Here is an 18478-nt window from a genome sequence, read left to right as displayed (position 1 = left end):
ATTTTCCCCGCTAGAGTTTCACTTGCATATTTAATCGGCATCGTATTCACTTTGGGCGCGCATTCCATACGCGTGATTTCCAGCGGTTAAGCAAACTTTCGCAGGCAAAACTTCAAGATTACTCACGATCATTGAAAGAAGTGACTTGATCTGGTACAAAGCATACATTTTGGCTGTAAAAGCGAAAAAAACCGCATACGACCCTAATCTAACAAAGTTAAAAAACTCGGTGCATCACTGCTGAGATTTCGCTGAGTCTTGTGACTTTGTTAGAATCGGTCTGTTAAACACAATTAATTATTTTGTAATAAAGTTTTACAGCTTCTTTTTTCAGCTCCACACAAATTATCTGAAAATGAAGCTGTGAGATGATTTTTAGTTTTATTTTATTTTTTGTCGGAACCAAGCACAAAGCGACGCGTGCAGAAAACAACACTTAGACTACATGCCGTCCATTTTAATCTGTTTTTACGAATAAACCTAAGCAGATTGTTGGGTGTCAAAGAGCTCTGGTGTTCGTCTCTGAACACATCGCGACTAAATGTCTCGATACCTAATTCTTGCAGTCCCGTCTGCTCAGTGCGAGCAAAAAACTAGATAGACCGTCTGAGATTGAATTCGAATGAGTTTTGCCCAGCTGCAGCCCCTCGATACCTCCCAGTCATTGCTGAGCGAAGTATTCAGTCCGTTTCTGCTGATGACCTCGATGGCCGAAGGACCGAGGAGTACCTGGCCTGAGCCAGCCTTGGCCAAACGGTCAGATGTCTCATTACCAGGTACTCCCTAGTGACCTGGCACCGAGAGTAAAACAAGCCCATTATGTTTGCCAACCTAATTTGGTCGAGACTTGCACTGCCGAACTAGTTTGGAAGTAGTTAGAGGGCTGGTCAATGCCTTAAATACAGCTTGGCTGTCACTGCAGACACAAAAACTGCTTCTCCTCCACCTATTTTCCATCATGTAGTTCATGGCCTTGAGGATTGCAAATACCTCAGCCTGAGAGACTGAAGCGCATCCCCAAGAGAAAAGTGAAGCTGTTCCCCATTAACCTCGATGAAGACGCCAGAGCCTGACCCAGAGTCAGTTTTTTAGCCATCAGTGAAGATTCGACAATGTGTTAGTCCGATCTCAGTGCTGGTATTAAACCAACATTAAGCTTGAGGGGAGATGATAACAACAGCCTTATTATCTATCTCAAACGACAGGATGCACGAACGATTCATCTGCAAACTTTCATTAATATTCAAAATGAATAATATCCTCTGTGCTTAAGCTATTCTCTTCTGCTTCTTCGTCAAAAACGCGCCCACGTAATAACTCATTGATTCGCCTCCTTGATACCGCGCTAAACGGTAGACTTTTCAATGCTTCCAGTCCCACCGACTCTTCTCCATTTAATTATATTCGTCCAATGTTCAGGGCGAAAAACGGTCGATTCATCAAAGTACTTCTTCATTGTATTTCATGGCTATTAGGCACATAACGGTTGTGCGTTTAGCAATGTTGGTACCATCTTTCAAAACGAAGAGTACAATGAAATGAAAATATGATTGCATAAAACCGATGAAAACACTTGACTGCAGCAGAAGGAGGAGCAGGAAAAAAAAGCAATTTGATTGCTTTCAACTTACTCATATCGATTGTTTTGCGATTGGTGCGTGCGATTAACGGCACAGAAGGATACAGACGCAGTGTCCTGCGTATTACGTATTCCAAGTAGCGCATCTGCTCCAAATGTGCACATGGAATGTTGGAAACATTCGCCAACTGCACGGCTGAGTTCGTTACGAAAATACGCCGCTGCTGGGCTTACATCTTTTCTTGAATGGCTGGATGGTGAGAGAGGGTGTACATTAGGGTGGTCCAAAAAAAAATATTAAAGTCGGAATTTTAATGCTCTCAGCCCCTAGGATTTTTCTATATTAAAAAAAATATATTTTCCGTTTTTGGCGGACCTATAAATTATAGTAACTATAAAAAATTTTTTAATAAAAAATTAGGTAGATATTATTTTAGGTAATCTCCTACAGAGAATCATATTGATTTCTAGGAGTTCTATAACATTTCTACGTAAATATTTTTTATTTTCTAAAAATATTTTTTCGGCATACAAATTCGACATGAATTTTCGTACCACCCTAGTGTAAATAGAGTGTAGAAGATAGCGTCGATGTTGTGCAATTGTGCTCCTCTTAAAAATGAAATAAAGCGAAAATTTTATATCAGGAGTTGGATGGCTTGTTATGTATAGAAAATTTATATTAATCTTCAAAGAAAATTACACTTGAGTAGTTATTGCAATTAACCAGAGAAAATCGTGTGCATAAAAATTTGCCCAAAAATGAAAATTTAGTTTTATAATGAATTTAAAGCAATTTTTCCCCAAGAAAATGTCAAGCGAACAGTTGAAGATTTTTCGTGTGAATAATGGTCAATTTTAGATTTTTAACATTTCAAGCAATAAATAATTTATTTACCTAATAAACCTTATTTTCTGGGTTCCACAACAAACGCTCAGTTCCTTGTAAGCATAAAATTACTCGGATTTTCCAGCTTTACTCAATAAACTGTGGAAATGCAACCAACAATTTATTTATTTTTAACTGCCTTTATCTTATTAATTATCGTGCCGCCCCCCGCAATTCCATGCGCAAAATGCAACTCATACGCACTGTGAATAGGAACGCGGAGAGCTCCTCGAACATTTCCTTGTTGGTCAGCTGGTTGCTGCTATCCAGGTTCGCATTCAAAAGCGCATCAAGGAACGAACGTACCACTTTTTTCGTAGCCGGTTTCTGCTGTTTTTCGTGCTGCTGCTGCTTTTTTGTTGCGCCGTCTGTTGCAGCTGCTGACGACGTTGGTTGACAATCTTTTAATTAAAATGCGAATAATCAGAACACGAAAGACTTAAATGGAAAACAGAATATTAAAAATATGATGTTGGCTGGCTGGATGTTCAGTGATGAAGTTGACATATGATGGTTGGCAACACGCACTCAATTACCAATTTTTGCATATTGCATTTTTAAGTTGAAAAGCGTACCTATGCGTATATGGAAATGTGCATATGGCTTTTACAGAATGCGGAATTGTTTCTAAAGGCTTATGAGCCTACGGAGAGTACTTGGGGATTTTTACAGAGCATAAAAACGCATTTCAACATACCGCTTAACAACAGTGGTTTACTCTTATTTAATGTATCTACGTGAATTCATACTATGGCTGTGCATGCAATACATGTGTATGGATGTACAGTTGCGAGTAAAATAACAGCAGTAAAATTCAAAATGATGCTGCTGGTAACTTATGTTTATTTATTTATTGTTAATAATTTTCATTTAAAATATGGGTCGATCTGTATCAAAAATCGCAAATATAAGAATTTCAAAGCTTGCACCAAGTTCACAAAAATTAATTAAACTAAAAAAAAATCAGCAAAATTTCGATTATTAAAATTAGATTTCTTATCAAGATTTTGAGTATGTATGCAGTTTTGTAGCCTATTCGATTTTGGTATGATAAAGTGCAAGTTTCAAGTCTCTAAAAACTACCGTTGATTTTTAAGAATTTTTTTTTGTCGAGGGTGTGCGCATTTTCTTCCATACAACGCATGAACCAAATTTATTTTCACTTTAGACTTAGAAAACTCTGTAAAAATTTGTGGAGGGAAATAATGATTTCTGTACGAATATTTTGAGATGTCTCTATTTTTCAGAATATTATGAACGTAACACTTCTAGGGAGTATTCAATTTTACATTAAAAATTTTAGATACTGAAAAGTTGATATTGCTCTGAGAAAATATGTATGGACTTCTTTTATGACTTTTCATTAAAGATCCTTTTAGGAAAATCTAGGAGAGGATGTCCAAGTATTCATATATGTATACATATTTGTAAATACATACATACAATGTAAGTAGTACGTATGCATGTCTATTTTTAATTCATCTTTCCTTTCGTTATTGCCATTCCAACTCCTCATCCAATATTGTTTGCCTTTCAGCAAAAATTAAAATTAAAAATTTTTAAAATCGCAATATCGCAGAATCCGTCTGTATTTGAGTACGTATCGCCGGTCCATACCTGTGGGTGTGTGTAAAGCAGAACAAACACGTGTTTACCTTGTTAATTATGCCCTCACGAGTGCTCAGGGCGGCGCTTTGCTTCCAGCCAGTGTACGGACTCTACATTTTTATTTTAGTGGTAGATAAGAATTAAAGATTGTGGTAGATTCCAAAACACTGTGGAGGTATACACACATATATGTATATGTATGTACTCGGACGAATTTTGATATAAAAATTTTGCGCTAAATGCTGAAAATCCATATTTTTACCAGACAAAATGTCGTTTATCATGAATGAAAATGCCGATTGTCAACGAGTAACAATAGAAACCCAAACAAATAGATGCCGATCTAGGTTTCTGCTTGTGTCAGTACTATTCCGCAGGCGAACAAAATTTCAAAAAATGTTTGAGGCACTGTAAGTGAAATCATCTAAATTGAAAAATTTGAAAAATTGTAAAATGTGGTGGATTTTAAGCTTACGGTGGTAAATGTGCTAGAAATGCAATTTAGCAAAAAATGTGGTGGATTTTAAGCTTACGGTGGCAGATGTGCTAGAAATGCAATTTAGCAAAAAATGCGGTAGATCTACCACAAAACTGGTATAATCCGCACACTGCTTCCTGTGATGTGGCGCTAATTGGAAGAGCGTGTCAAAGCTTTTTACAATGCTGAATCTTCGCCCCCTTATTACATCTCACAGACTGCGGTGGGAATATCAACCGGGGCGGTTGTAAAATTGTCCAAGTAACTAATTGAACCCCAAATTGATTCGATTTATGTGTATTTGTTTTTTTTTTTTTTGTTTGGTGGTAAAGATGATATTGGTAGATAATTAGATTGGGGCAATAAAATGAGGATGCGTGTATATATGTATGCAATAATATGCTATTACTATACTCTTCATGAACTGAACATGAAATGAAGAAACATAAATATCATTTTGCCAGACCAAACGAAAAATATACATGCCGCCCCGCCAATTATTTTGTATGAAAATATGTATAGTAAACATTACAAAAAAATACATACAAATTTCTAAATTTTGTGAAAAACTCAGGAAAATTCAATAAGTTATCAACTCGTCGGAATATATATACATATGTATGTGTATACTTTTTTTATGTATATTACCGCATAACTTTGGACCACGTTAACCGATTTAAAAAATTTTTTTTTTAAAGAAAAGGCGTTACCGCATAGGTGGTCCCATTTGGTTAAAATCCGATCATTGGATCATAAAGAAATTAACGATAATCTTACATTTTTATATGAGAATTGAAGTCGGCTTTATTTTTTGCTTAAAAATTAGTTCCTTCTATATTGTTTTGTTGAGAGTTTCACGTTTTTTTTTTCTTATATAAAAACTGTCGAAAAAACTTTTTATAGAAGAAACTGGGTTGACAGTGTCACCAAAAAAATTGCAAAAATTTATGCGATATCAACTTTACTATACTACTGCAATTCACTGGGAATCTATAGTATACAAACACACATATCCATATGTATACTTATGCAAGCATGTGCAGGTATTCAGGTACATATGTGCTTAAAGGAAAAAGGAAAAAATTAAATTTTTTGTTATAAATTAAATGCTTCCTTATATGCCAAGTGACTTTCGTTCTAGTTGTTTTTGTTATTGTATAGGGCTAAATAAAACAGTCACAAGATGTGTCGTGACAACAAATTAAATTACTTGTCTTTGTATGTTTGTTCGCATTTGAGTGTGCGACATGACATGTGAGTAAATGGAATTACTTGAATTTCCGCCGGATCACTCAATATGACATGATACTGAAAAAAAAAACACCATCGAACGGAAACTCCGGCAATACTGCAAAATTTTCTTTGGGTAAATATTCGGCAAAGAGAAAAGCAAAGTAAGCAACTTTAAGTGTGCGGCTGTTGAAAATTCACTCGCACTGTGTGTACAAATTTACATACAATTGTGGTCAGCTGGTTAAGTTAGGGAACATTTTCATCAGTTTTGGCTATGTTTCTTTTGCTAATTTAAGGTTTATTATTTTTTTTTTTTTATAAAAATCTAGCACAATTCAAAACAAATTTTGCTCTTAGAGCGTGTGTGACGCGGTAACAAAGTTCGCGGCGAGTAAATTTTTGAAAACTATGAGGTGAATAAAATTTCGGTAGCTATGAGGCTATTGAAATTTTTGACAAATGCATAGTAAAAATGACAATCGCACAGTTTGTTGATGTGTGTAATTTTTCGTTAAATAAAAGCATAAATTGATGAATTGCAATCAACGATGGTAGATGTTTTCTTAAAATATTAATTTAACATCAATTTGTAATATTTTATAGTAAAAATATTACTCAACAGCTTTCCCCATAAAACTTTGTTGTCGGCAGCGTTGTCGAATTGACGATAGGGCTTCCGCACGAGACGATTTTTCAGGCAACTTTTGCGTTCAACTCACGCAGGGTTGAACGAGAAAAAAAAATTGAATGGCTAAAAATATCAAAATATAAAAAATATAAAAATATTCACCATAAAAAGGCATTGCATTGTTCAACGTAGCATTCCACTTTTGGTTGAACAGCCTTTCAACTCTAATTGCCAGCCAATATGTAGCCATTCAACTTTTTTTTTCGTGCAACCCTGCGTGAGTTGAATGGAACACCTTTTAATCGCGAAAACGCCTTAGTAATTTCGTAAATTTCAGTCTTGGCGCTTTGGTCAATATTTTGCTTTTATATTCGTTTTAGCTGGTACGATCTATTATTACACAAAGAAACTCTGACAAAACTGCCAAATTTCTGAATTTCGCCGTTGGTTTCGAGGATGCAAAAGGGCGCATTCCCAAAAACAGTTCCGAAAACTTTCCAGGTTTTCGTGTTTATTGTCGTTAACAATTACAAATAAATTTTTACTAACCCATTTGCAGTGTGGGCTCCCTTTGGTTATGTATTGTGTTGTCATATTTATTGGAAAATTAAGTGCCATTTGATGTAAAATAGGGCCAAAAATGGCACGGTTTGAGCCAAGTTGGCAGCCCTGGTTACCGAATTATGGAGTCAACCAGCTTGATAATTTTTCCGGTAGTTGGTAAATTGCTATCAGCTGTTCGATGTTTATCCAATTTCAAATCCACCCGCTGTCGAAAGACATAAGGCATATGAGTAAGTAAAATTCCATAAATTTTCTGTTAAAATGTTTTTTTTTTTTTTAAGAAAAAGCTACGAATTAGCTGTTGGTAAACACAATTTTTCAGACTAACAAAAGAAAGCTGAAAAGGACGTTCACAGTTGATAATATTACCGAGTACCAACTAGCAGTTTACAAAGTGCCAACTAGCAGGTCTGAAGACCCTTATTGTCTATTTCTCTTTTATATTGGATCAATTTTAATTTTGCAGTCGCAGAGTTATGTATGAGGCAAGCAAAGTAAGTTAGGCCCAATTTCAGATGACCTATTTAAGTAGAGATTGTTGATTAACTTCCGAAATTCATTTTCAAATTTTCATTTTTTCATTTTTCACAGAGCAACAAGTTGACCAATCTGCCTCAAAAATCAAAAATTCTTAATTCTTCTTCAACCTGACTTTCATTAAAATAAATTTATGTTGTATAATTATGAGTTTCGCTATAAGGGTGTTCGCATGAGGCGATTTTACAGGCAACAAAAGTTGAATTAGCAGTTGAAAGTGAAAAAGTTGCCATCCCTATTTTTGGCTGGCGACCAACTTTGTTGAAGCGTTTAATTAAAAGGCCGTTCAAATGATTAATCGCTGCCATTTCTAAAAGGTTTGGCCATTGCCTAGCGTTAGTACGCTATTATGTTGCAGAAAACTACTTCCAGAGGTCGTGTTCGGCGCTGCACAATAGAAGAAGCGCTGTGATTGGTCTAGGTCTATGGGTATTTATGTATGTATGTAATTCGGCCCTACGCTAAATATCGTCATCCTCGGTAAAAATGGCGATACGGCCAGGGTTGCCACTGACGAAAAAAACAACTTACCATCCACTTGAAAAAAATCTACCAAATCTAGAAAATATCTACCAATAACATTTTATTTTTAGTAATTTTAATTGCTTTGTTCTATTTTTTTTAGTTATTTTAATAAAAACTAAAATTGTTTTCCAAGAACTTTTTGTTTAACTAATGGGATGGTATTTGAGATCATATTAATGGCATCTTTTGAGCTTGGTGATTTTTTTATTATTCATAACGTTTTTCAAGTACATAAAATTTTTATTTTTTTTTATAAGAATATTGTTTGCGCTTCAAAGATTGATTGTTGATTTTTTTTTTTATTTTTTTTGCCGCTGGTTTTTTGTGTTTTTTTTTCATTTAACAATTTTTATTGATAAAAAATGGCGTTCTTTTTTGCCAACAATGATATTGTGTAATTATTAAGAAAATCATTTAAAATATTTAGTCAATCAAAAGCTCCCCAGGATTCCAGTAAAATGATTTTTGAATGGAGCACGATATTTTCGCCTTTAATCGATATGTATTTATAAGTATGTATGTATATAAAAAGTGCGCATTAAAGTGTTCAAAAATTACAGCAATAAAGTAGACTACAGTTTTGGATAGAAATTTATAATATAAAGATAACTACGAAAAATAAAGCAGGAACGAAAAGTTGTATTTTTTCCACAAAATACTTCAACAAAAATCTACCAAAATGAGAAAAAATTTACCTTTTTACCAACCCAAATTCTTTCTACCAATTTTGGAAACAATTTACCAAAATGGCAACCCTGGATAAGGCCATCGTCAGCCATTATTATAGCAATTAAGGAATACGATTTCGACGAGTCGAGTATAGTCCGACGTGGTGAGCGGTCGTATGGTTTTTCGAGTTCGCGACTATCACATATTTTTGTGACAAAAAAATCATATAAAAACCCCCAAAAAAAAAAATAAATAAAAAACCAACAAAAAAATTGCAACAGTAGTAACGCAAGTAAATATTAAATATAGTGTAGAGAAAGTAAAATTCCATTGTGGCGTGGCGATTGGCAGCAAGTGGCAGAAAAAAATGTTAAACATGAATGGCATTGAGAAAACTTAAAAATAAGACCAAATTGTAGAAAACAAGTGTGTTTTTTTAACAATATTATTGGTCATTATTTTTTTGCAACAGAATTTCCCAGTAAATTGGGAATTGGGGAAGTAATTGGTTGTTGCTGTCGCCGGACCTCAGTTAAGCGTGTGCTCAATACAGTTGCCAATTCAATTTAAATATATGTAAAATGTACAATCAATCAATAAAGTTTAGGTACTGCGATTTATTTGCAATATGGGATACTGTTTTTTTAATTATTTTATTTTATTTTTTTTTCAAATTTTCTTTATTAAAAATATGGTTAATTCTACAGCATAAAAATCAGAGCTCCACACCTTTTGCAAAATTAATGAAAAAAAAGGAAAATTATATTATGTGGAGAAAATAGCTACAGCTTCAACAAAAAAAAATTTGCCAAAAACCATTGGTAAGTCCTATCTACTTCAGACTTGAACTTTATTTTACTAAAATTGAATGGGCTAAAAAACTGTATACATACTCAACTTTTTTCAAAAGGGTGTAATTAAAAAGTGCAATATTTAAATGAAAATTTGCAGAATTTTCATTAATTTTGCATAAGGTTTGGAACTCTGATTTTTGGGGTTAGAATTCACAATATTTTTATAAGAAATTTGCAAATAACATAATTAAAAAGCAGTTCTTCGTATTGCAAAAAAAAACTCGCTGTACCTAAACTTAATTGATTGACTGTAGGAAGTTCGTATCGTTTTCCAAGCGATTTTACGCGTTCGATAGCATTATTTTTTTTTTTTGTCAGGCGTATTATATTCCCCAATTTTAGATGGATGTAATAAGTTCAAAACAAAAATGTATCATGTCTCTTTCGGCGATCTTTCTCGGGGATCGAGCAAAATACTATCCAATAGCGGTATAAATATTACCTTTCGATAATAATCTTCAGCGTTAGACGCACGGCAATTAGCCCGAAAATTTTGTCTATTCGCTCGCCGAGGAAGGACAATGTCCAAATCCAATTCCTTAGCGAGGTCGGTAGCTTTGGAAAAATGTGTGTCGTCATTTTCTCTATAATTTCGAAGATTATTCACAGTGCCATTGACTGCTTCGCTACCACGATTCAAGTCAAGCGAGGGCGCTTGGAGAAGTAAACTTTTATTTTTTTAATTTATTTTTTTAATTTTTATTATATTTTCCAAGTCATTAATATATTTATGCGCATACAAATGTGTGGTTAAACAGTTGAAAGTGGAATTTCCTATATACGTGCACCGCGGAAATAGTCAAAAAGTAGTATCAGAAAGTTCGATTTGACATACATACATACATACCCATGGTTTTAATTTTTCACGTTGACGAAGAGAGAGAAGCAAGCCTAAAAAAATAGTTACGATTGAAGATTAAAATTAAAAAAAACTTTAAAATTTTTTTTTTCAAATTTCTTGTTTGATTTAATATATTTTATCCGAAATTTTGCTTTTTCGAGCTCAGTGATTAAATTCCTGTTAAAAGCCTTTGATGGCCATTGCGTAGCGTTAGTACGCTATGTTGCACAAAACCACCTCCAGAGGTTGTCTTCGGCGTTGTAAAATTGAAAATGCGCTGTGATTGGCCTAGTCTTCTAAATCGCAATAACATTATCGATGTTTCGAAAAATTATATCGATGGTAGTTCGATGTATCAAATTAAAACATCGATGCTTTAAGGAAAGCTTGCTGATTTTTTCTTATCCTGTTTACATATGTACATTTATTAATTCAGGAATTTTATAAAAGTACTTACTTATCATACGCTCCCTCAAAATTTTAAATGATTAAATACTAGTAAAGATTAGTAAACATCGATGTATTGATTTAAAATCGGATTCATAAAAACATCGACAAACATCGATGCCTACTATACGTTTTGCGAGTTAAAAAGTGCAAGAAAATGTATGGACTTATAGTGAAAATGCTAATTGTGGACTTTGTTATATACAAAATTTGGTGAGTGGTTTATATTATGAGTTATTATTAGTTGTAGTATTAAGCTAAAAGTTATATTTAATTATAAAAGTGAATGTTGTGTTTCGTTTCATATGTATGTATGTAAATACATGATCGTAATTTATTGCAAATGTTTTTGAAGTGAGTTTAAAGTAGGTTGTGTTGTAAGTACTGTGAAATAATTTGCGACTCATAATTCAAGTGTTGGCTAAGAAAAATAAGAAGTGGAAATTTATGTACATATGTAACAGCCAACCTGTCCCCTTTTACGGACTGGTTTCCAACGCTTAGCCAATTTTTTGGACTTAGTCAAGAATAAGCTGAATAAAAAGTAGGCTTATTCTTGACTAAGTCCAAAAATTCGCTAATGTAAGTTAAGTTGAGTTGGAGAAACTAGCCATTAATCTCAGAACTCCCGTAGTTGCTAATAAATTAACCTAAAATTTAATAATTAGAATATAATAAGTGGTAATATTAGAATAACCGGTACCGCCCACTTATGTCGTATATTTGTCACTCAAAAACTACTCTACCGATCAGCCAGGATTTTAGAAAAGATTATGTTTTTGAATGCTAATCAAATGAAAATTTCAAAATAGTAAAAATTCATAGTCAATCAATAAATTTTGAGTACAAAGTTTTTTGCAATGCTGGTAATGTTTCATACATACATGCTAGTTTGAGTGAGTTTAATAAAACAAAGCTAAAAGTTGTATTTAGTTACAGAAGTGGAAATTTATGTAGTGGAAAGTGCCAGCCTGTCACATTTTAATCTAATAAATCAACCTAAAATTTTTTATTCTTGCTTCTCTGCAGATTTTATTCGTGTAAAACGAGCGAGACAGTGAAGCAGCAGAAATAAAACTGCGAGACGAAATCTAGGCAACAAGTTGGTAGCTGAATATGTCTTCTCAGAAGCAACAATACCAAAATAGTACGAAACACAACGCAAACAGAAAAGTGGCAAGTTCAAGTAAGCTCAACATTATTTACATATACATATATTTATATATTGGACAAAAAATGACGTAAAAAAATAAAAGAAAACTGCAAGATCTTTTTAAGATACCTCGTAAAAGTGTAAGTGCCGTTTTCTCAAATGTACTCCCTACATTTATTTTGTAATTCCCTCAAAAAATACATGGATAGGAAAAATATAAGCTGAAGATACAGTGGCAAAAATATAAATAGTGAAGAGACATTTTAGCATTCTTCGGCTATTACCCTTTCGATTATTTAATTTTTATTATTTTTTATTTAACAAAGGCCATGCGAATCAAAATTTCAAACATTGTACAAAAATTAGCTAAGTTTCATCAAAATTTTAAGCTTTTTAGTTACATTTCTTATATAAATGTATAAATTTTGGGGATCATTTTAATTTTTTTGTCTTTGTTTTGCAATGTTCGGTTTCGATGCATTACAAATGTCCCGATTTCTTTCTATAGAAATTAGGTCACCGTAAGTATAGTAGAACTCAACTGAAATTTATGAATGTAACTGAATTCAACTTAACTTAAAACCAGATTCATAAAAACGTCGGCAAACATCGATGCATGAAGGCACGAGCATCGATGTTGCTCGATACATATTTTTACATCCCTACCTACTATACTTTTGCGATTAAAAAGTGAAAGTTGATTTAGCGCAGTGCTCGATTTTTTCTAGGTGCATAAAATTTTGGACTTTCGAGAAATAAGAAAATTGTGTTATATGTATTATTGGGTGAGTGCTTTATCTATATTATAAGTTATGAGTTTGAAGTAGGTTGTGCGGAAAGTACAGTAGAATAATCTACGACTCATAATTCAAGTGTTTGCTAAGAAAAATATATGGTAGAACTCGTCTACTTTTAATAAAATTATGTTATATATTAAATTGGGTGAGTGCCAAAAGAAAGCTAAAAGTTATTTTAATTACAGAAGAGGAAATTTATGTATGTAATTGCCGTCATTGCTAATAAATTAACTAAAATTTTTTTATTCTTGGTTCCTTGCAGATTTCACTCGCGTGAAAACAGCGAGACAGTGAAGCAGCAGAAATCGAGACATTAGACATTTGCACCACAGTTAATTTTTGGTCAAGAGTCGGAAAAGGCCAATTGGCGATAACAGCAAAGAAGCAGAAAGTAATAATATAACCGTTTCCCTTGTGAAACAAGCTTTACTATCATCGTGTATAAATTCGGATGTATATTACCAAATGCATGTGGACGTGGTGGAAATGTCCTGTCTTTTCGTCGAAGAATCGAGATATATTCACTTCACACTGATAAAACGTCGGGAACAACGAAACTTTGAAAGGATAAATTTTCTGGAATGTTATTACCATCTGATGGCAAACAAAAAACCAAAGTATATAATCGACAAAAAATATATGTTGCGACAAAACCTGAATTGTACGATAGTTCGTACCGTTTGCATTTATTTGTGGAAAACGCGAATAAATTTCTGACTCTGTTCCATAACAATATTTGGAAGCACGCATATACTCGGCTCAGGAAATATTTTAAATTTGAGCACGACAAAAAAAAAATATATATATAATAAACTGAGCTACCTATTCGAAAAGAATTCAAAAAGTATCCCAGATCGGCACTTACTAGAACGTATTGCGTACCGATTTAAAATGGAACGGAAAGAAACTACACGAAATAGAAAATGTTTTATCCCTACAAACTGATGGGAGTGTCCGTATCATTTTGTGTGGAGAAGAAAAATACAAAATGAAACCAAAGGTAAAAAGAGAAAACTAAAAGCAGAAGAAACCGATTGTGAAGGTGGTTTAATTAAAAATACGCGCAACGAAATACAAAAACAAAATTGGCCTAGATCCTGGGTGGCGGCTCGTTTTAGCTGGCATCCATAACAATGTTTCTGTCAAAATAAAAAATTCGTATTATCAAAACCTTTCTGGTATATTTTCTTGAAAAATAAAACTACAGAAATACACAAAACATTTCACCACAAAAACAGAGTTATCGGCGAATTCGTCAAAATTTAAAGAATATTGCCAGTTCCAACTGGAAAAACTACAACAAAAGCAATAAATTTTCTCGGAAAGAAAGGTGGCTCGGCTAAAGTTGAAGAAGTACATTTGCCGACAAAAAGCCTGCAACCACATTGCGAAAAAACTGGCACCGAACAGGGAAGATAGTACGCTAATATGTATAGGTTCAACCGAGATCGCTACGAACTCACCAATACACGGATATAGGCGAGTACCTTATCGGTTACTAATCGCAGCTTTAAAACAACGCAAAGCAGACATCCTAATTGTGAACGGAGTCCGGACAACAAAACTTTGCGCAAAGTGTTACAACATAAACCTGACGTCCAAATCGCCCCACGGGTACCAATTCTTGCCCAAAATGCCGTACCTGTTGGAATCGAGACGTCAATTCTGGGAAAATAGCGAGAAAGTGGGGCAGCAGAAATTGAGAAATTGTAGTCATGAGTCGGAAAAGGCCACTTAAGTAATAAAACAACAGTTTCCATTGTTAAAAAATGTCTACGATCATCGTGTAAAAATTCGATGTGTGTATATTACCAAATGCAAAAGGATATGGAGGAAATGTCTTGTCTATTCGTCGAAGTATCGAGATATATTCACTTCACACTGATGAAACGTTGGGAACAACGAACCTTCGAAGCAATTAATTTTCCGGAATGTTATAACCATCTGATGGTAAAGAAAAAAACCAACATATACAATAGAATAGGAATATAATATGCTGCGAAAAAACCTCAAGTTCTACGATAGTTCGTATCGGTCGAATTTATTTGTGGAAAACGCGAATAAATTTCTGACTCTGTTCCATAACAATATTTGGATACACGCATATACTCGACTCAATAAACATTTTAAATTTGAGTACCTATTCGAAAAAAATTCAAAAAATATCTCAGATCAGCCCTTACTAGAACGTATGCGTACCGATTTAAAATGGAATTGAAATAAACTACACGAAATAGAAAATGTGAAACTATTTTGGTCTTCCATCGAATTGTTTCTCAACCTTCAACGGTATAATGAAATGAAGGAAATAACAAATTTTTCACTAATACCACAGCTAAAACACGGTTTACATCGCGTCAGATATGATCGACTTGCTTTGTACCAACTATTGGGTCGTTTAAAATTTTTCAAATGACCATTTTTTTCCTTCGATAGAAGTGCATTTTGAAATTCCTTCAACGGTCGCTAAAACGCTGTCGTCCCTACAAACTGATGGAGTGTCCGTATCATTTTGCATGGAGAAAAAAAAATCGAACTAAAGTAAAAAAGAGAAAACTACAAGTAATTTTTAGCAAAAAAAAACCGACCTCAACTCCCATATAAAAATATATATATATATATATATCTCATGATCCACTGATCGGATCTTAACCAGATTAGTATGGGACCACCTCTGAGACACTACCTTTCCGATGCAAAAAGAATTATAGAAATCGGTTTGACGCGGTCCAAAGTTATGCGGTAACATACATAAAAAAAACATCGGATCTTAACCAGATTAGTATGGGACCACCTCTGAGACACTACCTTTCCGATGCAAAAAGAATTATAGAAATCGGTTGACGCGGTCCAAAGTTATGCGGAAACATAAATAAAAAAAACATAAAAATAAAAAAATATTCCGACGAACTGATAACCTCCTCCTTTTTTGGAAGTCGGTTAGAAAGCAAAATAAACCGATTGTGAAGGTGGTTTAATTAAAAATACGCGCAACGAAATACAAAAACAAAATTCCAGTTAATATAAAAAGTTCATATTATTAACACCTTTCTAGTTTCTTTTCTCGCAAAATAAAACTACAAAAATACACGAAAGATCTCACCATACAATCTGAATTGTCTGCAAATTGCTCGAACTTTCGTGAATATTGTAAGTTTCAGCTTGAAATACTAGAGGAAAACAAAAAATCTTCTCTCAAAGAAATGTGGCTTGGCTGAAATTAAAGAAATACATATGGTGTCAAAGAGCCTCCAACCAGATTGCTAAAAACTGGTACCAAACAGACAGGAGAATACATACATTAAACATATACCTTGGATCATTCGCCAAGCAAGGCGAAAACACGAGAATTTTCGAAAATAAGATGTCATTATTTTTTATATATCGAAAAATGTGTACATCTGACTGTGAAAACAGTTTAACTTTAATTAATACGATGACCGAACCGATAGTCTCTTTAAAACCTTAAATTTTAAAATTGGATTTTTGTGTCCTCCGAGGTCGAGTGCGCGTCGGAGTCCTTCGTTTGCAGCTTTCTATAGGCGTTCATATAACATACTTTGCTGATAGCATAGCACACGTGGAAAGAAAAATCAACTTTGGTATTATCACACTAATGGAGTGATTTCGCAAGATGAATAATTCTATAGCCGAGGAGAAAATGGAAGCTGTTTTGATAAGCAGCAGTAAAAGGCCCAAAACATAAACTTTCCGACATTTATCAGCCTCACGCAAGCAAATGTAGCTTTCACGAACGACATACGGATATTAAGTATTTAGAAAAATTTACATTAATTAGTTTACAAATACGACAATTTGAGGCGAAATCGTTTTGATATGTTACTGCAATGACTTCTTAGTTCCGTAACTATGCAATTATTAAAAAAATTGTGAGTAAATTAAATTGCATATAATTATAACAGTGTACATATGTATGTATATTTAAATAAGCTACAATTTCGCACTAAAATACCGCAATGAAGCTATTACATTTCAGTTTTTTCTCGCTATCACTATGAAAGGAACTCGAATAGAAGTCAACAGAGTTTTCTCTCATAAAATTCATATGTCCTCAAACTTTGTAATGATTTATATACTATTTAATGTATGTACATACATACGTACATATATATTTGCATACATACATGTATCTAACCTGTAATTTTAAACCTTTTTGAGAACTCAAGTAATCAAATGCTGAAAATGATTTTTTCAGTTTTTATAGATTCTAAATTCAAATAAAAATTAACAGTTTCCACTTAAATTGCTTCCGTGGAACTTGCTATTAAAATTGTTGAATTCAACAAAAAATTTAAGAAAAATTTTAGTTTTGCCACTAAGTCCACTTAGTATCTGGCTTGAGTCCGGACCCACCTACCGAGTTCCGTTTGACTCGTACATCCTCAAAATTTCGAGTAAATTGCGAATTGGTTGCCATTTTTTGTGCTGCATAAAAAATGTCAAATGTTATTTGATGTGTGCTTGCACTAAATGGTTGCGTTCCCCAACTTTTCTGGGTTAAAACTTGTAAAACTGTCAAAAAGCAAAAGAAGCCAGAGAACCGAGTACGGGAATGCTTTCTGGTAAATTCCTGTAAATTCTTGCAACTTCTTGCGAGTTAGGAAACGCAACTACCATTAGCATGAATTTTGTTAAATTTGTGTCTCACATCGGTTTATCGGTGTTTCTTCTTAACGCCTTATTTTATGTAGATATTTGCCAAGCGTTAAGTTGGTTAGATTCACATACATACCATAAGAGCGAATTTCAAATGATTTCGAAAAAGAAATACATTTCAAGCCAACACAAAAATGATGAAATTGCGGTAAAATTTAAGTGTACAGGGCAATCCCATGATCTTGGCATTTGCATAGATACATACATATGTACATAGAATGACAAAAATAAATGACCGTCCAAGCTTTAATCAAAACCATATAAATCTCAGCTTCAAACTTTATACAACTTTTAGGAAAATTCGACGAAATTTCAACTTTTTAATCTGAATCTTTACAAAATTTTTGGGTATGCAGTTTTATAGCCCATACAGTTGAAGTCTAATTAAGTACAAGTTTTAACCGGCTAAAAAATCGCGCTGATTTTTGAGAATTTGAAACTGTGATTTATATGGTTTTGGTTAAAGCTTGAGCGGTATTTTGACAAAAAAAAAATTACAAAAAAAATGCAGCTCGAAAAACATTGCGTATATTTAAAGGAAAATCAACACATGGTAATTTGTTTGAGTCACTGTATGTATGTACATATGTATGCAAAGTGCGTGTCGCACGTATCAACTAAAAAATTTATTGCCACCATTCTAATGTCGTTTTTCTCAACTGCTGCTCTCACCTTTTGAATGTTCATGAAAATTTAAAAAAAAATGTTCATGCAATAAAATGCAATGCGCGCAGCTGGAAAAACTTGGCAATTGCAGACGTTGAGAATTGTGTAGCTGAGGAAAGGAAAAATTAAAAGCTTTATTAAATTATGACAAATTTTGAAAATGGTACCTAACGATCGCGGTACTCAGCAGAAATCACTCAGTGCTCATGATCACTGGCACTGGAACTACCAAAACTTTTGCATACTTATAGGCTGCGCGCATAAAAGACGTGCTGTTAGTCTTATCAATTGTTAGCTAAAAGAGTTTTTTATTTATTTTTTAAACATTGCACA

The 18478-nt window shown here is 33.7% G+C and overlaps 1 protein-coding gene across 1 annotated transcript; it reads right to left on the bottom strand.

Annotated features, from left to right (window-relative positions):
- Nucleotides 1–30: 30 nt before the first annotated feature.
- On the bottom strand, nucleotides 31–7205 carry LOC108362672 (probable cytochrome P450 4ad1). The gene is given in 14 exon segments (XM_017615758.1): nucleotides 31–173; nucleotides 1311–1398; nucleotides 1400–1450; nucleotides 1452–1513; nucleotides 1632–1845; nucleotides 2145–2189; nucleotides 2673–2824; nucleotides 2827–2869; nucleotides 4124–4184; nucleotides 4686–4764; nucleotides 4969–4978; nucleotides 5827–5874; nucleotides 5876–5990; nucleotides 7093–7205. Coding segments are annotated over 14 exon segments (1224 nt in total).
- Between the last annotated feature and the right edge of the window lie 11273 nt (nucleotides 7206–18478).

Source organism: Rhagoletis zephyria, unplaced genomic scaffold, assembly GCF_001687245.7.
Source record: "Rhagoletis zephyria isolate East Lansing unplaced genomic scaffold, Rhagoletis_zephyria_1.1 Rzeph_scaffold_01064, whole genome shotgun sequence".
NCBI lineage: Eukaryota > Metazoa > Arthropoda > Insecta > Diptera > Tephritidae > Rhagoletis > Rhagoletis zephyria.
This window is presented reverse-complemented; position numbering and strand designations above follow the sequence as displayed.